Source organism: Brassica oleracea, chromosome C9 (genome assembly GCF_000695525.1).
Source record: "Brassica oleracea var. oleracea cultivar TO1000 chromosome C9, BOL, whole genome shotgun sequence".
NCBI classification, from domain to species: Eukaryota; Viridiplantae; Streptophyta; class Magnoliopsida; order Brassicales; family Brassicaceae; genus Brassica; species Brassica oleracea.
The window spans coordinates 20,714,406-20,722,219 of NC_027756.1; the positions used below are offsets into that span (position 1 = coordinate 20,714,406).

Sequence of the window (7,814 nt, forward strand, 5' to 3'; positions counted from 1 at the left end):
AAATCGAGAAAATGTAGAAATTCAGTTTGCAAAGTACATATATCCTGATTTTTGATCAGGTAAGTGTTCCCATCTTAAAAATAAAATAACTCGATTCCAACAGTTGGGGTTTTTGATTGAGTTTGTGATTCATAGATTGCTAATGCAACAAAAGTGAGCGAGAAGTAAAAAAAGCAGGTAAAAGAACAGGGCCAATGAGAAAATGTGTCTTCATATCATCTCTCTTAGCATGTGCTTTTAGGACAATTCGTTCAACGATCTTGATAACTCTATTATCACTGAAGAAAGCTAAAGCGAGTGAAAAACTATGCATCTAAAGGTAAAATAAAACCACAATTTTATGTGTTTAATTATATCTATATATATGACAATAATCTGTATTGTAAAAATGATTTAGGGCTCAGTATGTATTCAAATATATTTTCACTGATATTCCCTACTGCAGATGAAGATGTCATCCAATTTGGTATCTCCTGCAATATATTCAAAAGAAATGACGGCAACTGAGGCTTCCCTCCCAAAACCTCAAACTTTGCTATTGTGGCAAGTTCCTCAACTATGATGACTAGATTGGTATAACATTTGCACGTAAGCCTTTTATACAATAATGATATGGTCATGGAACATCCTCACATGAACCCTTGACGGTTCGGTTTAGTAACGAGTTAAAAGACCAAATACTATATCAATCTCATGTGAATGCCAATTCCTTTTCTCGCAAATGCACTTAAACATGTGAATGTGAATCTTAGTTGATGTCTCAGGCATATATAATCAAGATGTCATGACCGTCAAAAATTATAGTCTATATCTTTATTAATACACATATATTTTGTCAGCCATAAAGTCTGGGTGATGCGATCATGCAAATAGTCAAAATTATCATATTTCAAAACCATGAAAGAAAAACACAGTCTAAAAGAGAGAGCACACCAACGCAGCTTGCATAATTGGAGATGATGGATACTACAAGAATAAATGCAGATCCACTAAGAGACTACAATGTCTACCCTGTTATTTTTTCATGCAATTTTAATCAAGACCAGTTAAGATAAACATAGTTTTCAACTTGAAGAGTGGCAGAGAGGTTGAAACATAATTTTCATTACGAGAAGATGAAAACATATACCGACCGAGCTATTCACACTAACAAGAGTTTGTTTTTAAGATTTTTTTTAGAACATAGTTTGTTTTTAAGATAATATTGCCTTTTTAACATGCTTTTGCATACTCATTGCATAATTATACGCACTTGCAAGACATCGACAGTCCTATTTTATACTCTAAATTTTATGTAATGTTTCCAAATCTACAGAGTGATGGTCCGGTTTATATGATTTAAAGACTAATTTTTGGGTGGTGTTTAAAAAAAAAATTTGGATTAGTTTGGTTTGTATTTTATTTTTATTTATAATGTGTTTCCTTTTTTTTGTAATGTGTTTCCATAAGCTGGTTTTGAGAAAAATAAATTTTTTTGTTGTTTGATATTTTTATTCAGTTTATTCTTTATCATAAAATAGTTTGGTTTTGTAAAAATAACCGATTTAAATCATCTATTTTAATCAGAAACCATGTAAAGCAATTTCATTTCTCTTAATTCCGTTGATATTTGATCGAAAAAATTCTCTTAACCTTTAGCTAAAAAATTTAGTTTTTAGTCTCCTTGATAAAATAATTTTGGTTAGTGTATCAAATCAATATTGTATAGCAGTAAATTAATTATACAAATGGAATTATTTATCATTTGAAATAAACAATGCAAAAAGCCTGTATATATGTCAGTTTGTATTTTTTGTAGAGAGGGCAGAAATTGAAAATGTAAAATCAATAATTCTAAATACATAAAAAAATTTTAAATTAAATGTAGATTTACCAATTGTTTTATATGAAACAAAAGATTTTAGCTGAAACTTAAGAATATTGACTATTCATCACTTTCCGTTAATTTAAATAATAAATAAACAACAAAGAGTGAGAGGTTGATTAGTTGTTCTGTAGTTTTTGTTTTTGTTTTTACTTTAGAAAATAAGCTGTGAATTGTTTTGCTTCAGCTTTAATTGTTTTGCTATATATTTATTTTCAAAGCACTAAATAAAATCTTTAGAAAAGTTGATTTTGAAAACTAATATATTATTTTATTTAAAAAAACTATATACTGTATCTTTAATTTTAAAAGCTAAAATATGATTGTTTTTTTTAAAAAAAAGTGGATGTTTATTCATTTCAAATTTGTTGGACAACATAATAAATTAATTTGCATATTATTACTTATATTTTTGGTAGTCAATTTTGATATAATATATATACATGTTTTTATAAAAAATAAACAAGCTAAAATTAATTAAAAATTATAAGAAGAAATTTTCCCGGGCTAACCCTAGTCATGCTCTAAAGTCTCTTACATTTTAAATGAGTTCGTAGAGGTTGTTCTTTTTTCTTTGTTTCTTCTTTTTGTAGAGGTTGTTCTTCCATTGCTTTTTTTTTTCTTTTTTTGCAAAACTGTAAATATCATAAAATGAAATATTTAGGTTACATTAGCCTAGTAATTATGTGTTTCTTTACCAAAAATAAAATAAAAAACAAGGAGAATACTTTGAATGTGATCCAATGCAAAAAGAGTCACAGGATCTATAAAGTCATGAGGGAATTGAAATTCCTTCTATCCTTTCGTGCAGTGATGGTGTTGCAGATGTCCCTGTCTATAGTCTTGAAGGTTGTCTGCAATGTTGCAAAGCCTCTGTGGTGCACTGCCTCGTTGCGTTGTCTCCAAACGTTGTATATGAGTGAGTGAGTAGCGCTACCTTTCTGAGAGTTGATGGCGCCTTTTTGCTGTCCAATGTAATCAACGAAATTTCAAACTCCTAAAGCTTATTAGACGATATATATATTAAAAAAAAAATTGGTTTCTGTACGAAGACTGAAGACCCAATAGTTCATGCATGCATATAGTATATTTTTCACTTTTATACTAATTTGCTATATCTAGATTTCTTGGTCTTTACGCAGGAGTTAAGGAAGAGAACATTACACGTCAACCCTTTCTCGGAAATAAAACACTTCACTTATAATGTTTTTAGAATCTTTAAGTTGGTACTAGTTCAACATTGCAATCGATTGATGAACAATAAAATAAAAATTAGATATCAAACTTATTAAGAAAGGAAAGAAACAGGACAAGTTCTTTCTCAAAAAAAAAAAAAAGAAACAGGACAAGTGTGATTGTGTGACCGTGAAGAAAATTAGAGATTCTTAAGTAGACAGGTTAACTAACAAACCTAACCCTACTTGTCCCACTTTCTTTTCATACTTAAACTCCTCCTCCTCCTCCTTTCTTCTCCTTAATTCATACTCATTCTCAACTCAAGAGTTCTGTTTTGTCTTTCCTAATATCCATGGCCAAATCTTCAAATCTCCTCCTCTATCTCTCTGTTTTCATCTTTATCATCACTAAACTCGCCTTGGCTCAGACATGTTCCAACTACAAATTCTCCAGCGAAAATCTCTTTGAGTCATGTAACGACCTCCATGTTCTTGATTCCTTCATCCACTACACTTACAACTCTTCTTCCGGCAATCTCCAAGTAGCTTATCGCCACACAGATCTCACCTCCAAGAAATGGGTGGCATGGGCAGTGAACCCCACTTCCACAGGCATGGTCGGAGCTCAAGCCATTGTAGCTTATCCACAACCAGATGGCAGTGTTAGGGCTTACACTTCACCCGTCAGCAGCTACCAGACGAGTCTCCAAGAAGGTGACCTGAGTTTCAACGTCTCTGAGTTATCTGCTACTTATCAAAACAACGAGATGATCATCTTCGCAACTCTGAGTCTTCCTGTTTCCAATGGCGGGAACATTAACACTGTGTGGCAAGATGGCTCTCTCTCCGGGACCAGTCTTCTGTCTCATCCAACTTCTGGCAAAAATATCCGCTCTGTTTCCACTCTGAATCTCCTCTCCGCTGCATCAGGAGGTGGAGGAGCAGGAGCAGGAGCAGGAGACTCCAAGCTTGGGCTACAGGTCTCAAGCTGGGCGGGGAATCAGCCGGGATTCAGTTTAGCGCTCACCGTGCTATCGGTATCGCTATCTTCTGCCTTGCAACAGTTCAATTAGGTTTTAAACGTAACAGTGAGTGCTTAACTTCTCATCAAAATGTTTGCATAACAGAGTTGCTTGTGGTACACGTTAGGTGTTTGCTTTGTTTCTAAGACCTAAACCAGAGCACAAGTACAGAGTTTACGGGAACATCTACCACCACACCATCGGCTATACCGTGATCATTCTTGCAGTGGTGAACGTTTTCAAAGGGTTAGACATCTTGAGCCCTGAGAAGCAGTGGAGAAACGCTTACACCGCTATCGTCAGAACGCTGGGCTTAGTTAGTTGCTGCTATGCTCGAAGCCTTTACTTGGTAAGACGTCTCAGCTTGGAAACAATGGTCGGTCTCAATAGGGCATAGAGATGGTTGGTAGTAGAGGTTAGAGAGTGAAATTTTGGTTATTTATCGGTTTTGTTGGTTAATTTCTACATGTATTCGTAAATTAAATTAATACATTTGATGTTTGAAAGTTGTTGGAAGGCGAGTCTCTTGATGCTCACTTACACCTTCATGATGTGTACATGTGAACTTATAAACAAAGCCATTTTATTTCATCAACAGTGAAAAGTGTACAAGTGATTACATAAATCAAATAAATATCTTGTCTGTATGTGTGTGTGTGTGTGTAAGAGAAAGTGAAAGAGATTGGTTTACCTAAAAGAACAAACTTCGAACCTCCAAAAATGTCTTTGGAATGTTTAAAAAGGAAAGGAAGAACGATATCTGTTGGTTGGTTCATGCAAGAACTAGCGGCTCAAGGGATGAAATTTCTCTCAAGACCTGACTTTTGTCTGCTTCAAACCTCTCATCCTCTGCAAACAAAACAAGATGGCCCAAACAAAGCGTTAGCAAGGAGGAAAAGGATCAAAGACAAAACCGGACTTTTAATACCTTTGTCTGGTCTCAAATCAGCCAACAATCTAAGAAGCTTGCTTCTGTTAGTCACCAGAATGTTGACTATCTCTGCAGGCTTGTTTTGGTTCGCCACAAACAGCTGCGCAACAATGATGATAATCTCAGAGTACAATCAGTTGGACCGACATTTAAACAATCATCATTGCTGACGATCATTACGTTTAACTTCTTTAAGATACAAGAATCATACCTTGAAAACGTGGAATGCTTCTATCTGGATGCTCTTGCTAGACTCCTGTAATTCAAAGGGAATGAGTTTATTTCCCAAACTATTATCATCAAGGTCAAAAGATTTGAAGAGGGCATTAGGGTAAAGTGTCATACTATCAGAAGATTCATGAGAATCATTAAGTAATCCATTGAGCTCACATATTTCGTCATCACAGCTGAATTTGATCGATCCAGTAATATATCACCCAATAACTGTTTAACATTTACAAAAAAAAAAAAAAACACTACATACATCAGACTGATGTCACTAATATTTGATTGTTTCAATGTTTTAGAGACTCTCGTATAGATTACCCTATTACCTTAATAGCTTGCCGTCTGATTACATAATTAACTGATTTAAGAAGATTTGAGTTGTAGTCCGCGAAGAACTGCCAAACCCAAAAACGTTTGAGAAAACTATACTCAGAATTCATCTTCAGAGCATGAATCAAAACGTTGTTAGAAAAAGCTTACCCATTCTTCATTATTGGTGAGAAAGTCGGCAACGGTAGACTTATGCCTAGTAAGCAGCTCCTGTTAAAAAAAACATATTACAGTGGGAGTTACTATTATCATTGCATGTTGGACACTTGATAGTGGCAGCAGGAAAAGATACAAGCGAAAATGTTAATATATTTTTAAGAACCTTAAAAGTAGCAGCTGCATCGGCAGCAATGTCAAAGTTAGCAAGCTGTATGTAATCAAAGAACTTCTTCACGTGCTCAGACTCCAAAACATATCTGAATCCAAAGGAGGAAATAATGTTAGTGAAGAGACTAACATCTCTGAAGAGATAATAATCACATCACAAGTTGTGGAAACTGGAGAGAAAGGAGTGATTTTGATTCACTTGGCAACAATCTGATGGCGGATGCACTCCCTAAACATAGCACCATAATGTAAAACCATGTCTAAGTTCTCACAGCTGCCACAAAACATGGAAAACTATATAAAAAAAAAATATTCTCTTAATTTGGAAACTACTAAACCGGTTACAGTAACACTCACCCTTGTATCAAAACATCCATGAGATCAACGTTGGCTTCAAGATAATCAGAAGCAATCAACTTAAAATTGACTTGCTGCCTCTGTAGATTTGCAACAACTTGCGTAGCATCTTTCCTTGTCTAATACGAAAAAGACGAGATGTTTTCTTAATCAAAATCTCAAAAGTTCATATGGGAAAAAAAAAGAAGGAATTGTTAGTTTACCTCCAAGTTGAGAATAGGGAGACAGGTAATGAAGAGGCGTAGAGTATCCTCTTTAAAGAACTCTTGAGTCAGCTGTGCACAAGCTTCAGCAACAGGCTCGGCTCGCTGTTTCCATAGAGAATGAACTTCATATCACGGATGTTCCGGCTTAGCTCCGCCATCTACAAATCAAATTATCACCTTTCTTTAAAACTATCATCATCATCGACCAACCTGAGATCTTATAAGGCTTTTTCTATGATTACTATATAGTATATATGTTTTAAGAAGCTAAACTGTTTTATACATATTAACCACTACAATTTTGGGAGCCAATAAACAAGATGAATCGATAGAGAGAGACCTTTTCTATTATAAATTATATATATATATATATATCTTGTGTTATTTTAAAAGTGGAATCGTTTTTACCAATCTTATTCTATAATGTGAATGATATATGAAGAATTGAAAGAACATTTCATGTGTATATCATTATTCTCGGTTTGTGTTAATGAATGTAGTACCCAATTTAATTGCTTGTGTTTATTATATAACGTGAAAATGATACGTGAATGATTGAGAGGACATTTATTTGGTATAGCCTACCATTATCGGTTTGTGAAATTAGATTTATTGGTCGGTTTAAAAAATTAAGCGTAATATAAGTTAGTGGTAGATAATTTATAATTTTTTTATTTGTATGATTAAGAATACTGACATTTGGAACCAAAATCTAAATTAATAGGACTTTAAATTAATTTTAATTGGATCATTTAAAATTTAAGTGACAAATATGGTGTGTTGCAGATGTAGTTTGTAAATTGAAGAGAAGCAAGTATGATTTTGTAAATTAAGCGGATGTTTTTTTTTAGTCAAGTCAAGAGGCAGAGACAAACCTCGCTGATTTTGTATTGTTAACCAAAATATAATTTAATTTAATTAAGGTTGGTTTAGTTTAAGTAATGGAGTGATATTAAGTAAGTTGTATAACCACCATGTATAATAAAGAGACTAGGATAAGACCCGCGCCTTGCGCGGAATTAAGTTATTATTTTTATTATATTTTAGAGAATGAAACAATAGTTTGGCTTCATTTGGATTAGGGGTGTTCAATCCAGATATCGGGTTGGTTTCGATTCGGTTCGGTTTTTTTTCGGTATTTTGGTTAGTAAAATATAACTACTATTCTAAATTCATATTTACTTTGACTTTAGTCTTTCACATACTTTTGAAAGATTTCAACTGGACAACTAAATTGATCAGCCAATCTTGTTGCTTTAAATCATTAGTATATATATATATATATAAATATATATATATATTATTTAGTTTGAATATTTATTAAATAAAAATTCATATGCGTTATATTTTATGATCATTTGTAACTTATTATAA

The 7,814-nt window shown here is 33.4% G+C and overlaps 1 protein-coding gene and 1 pseudogene across 1 annotated transcript; one reads left to right on the forward strand and one right to left on the reverse strand.

Moving 5' to 3' along the window:
- Nucleotides 1–3,360: 3,360 nt before the first annotated feature.
- Nucleotides 3,361–4,599, forward strand: LOC106315971 (cytochrome b561 and DOMON domain-containing protein At5g47530-like). Its single transcript, XM_013753826.1, has 2 exons — nt 3,361–4,076; nt 4,189–4,599. The coding sequence occupies exons 1-2, from the start codon at nt 3,393–3,395 to the stop codon at nt 4,456–4,458; spliced, it is 954 nt and encodes a 317-aa protein (XP_013609280.1). The 5' UTR covers nt 3,361–3,392; the 3' UTR covers nt 4,459–4,599.
- Nucleotides 4,600–4,628: 29 nt separating this feature from the next.
- LOC106315972 lies at nt 4,629–6,598 on the reverse strand (annotated as a pseudogene).
- Between the last annotated feature and the right edge of the window lie 1,216 nt (nt 6,599–7,814).

Coding starts and splice junctions, on each gene's coding strand:
- LOC106315971 (XM_013753826.1), top strand. CDS start 3,393: ATGGCCAAATCTTCAAATCTCCTCCTCTATCTCTCTGTTTTCATCTTT. Junction 4,077..4,188: donor TAGCGCTCACCGTGCTATCG/GTATCGCTATCT, acceptor GGTACACGTTAG/GTGTTTGCTTTGTTTCTAAG.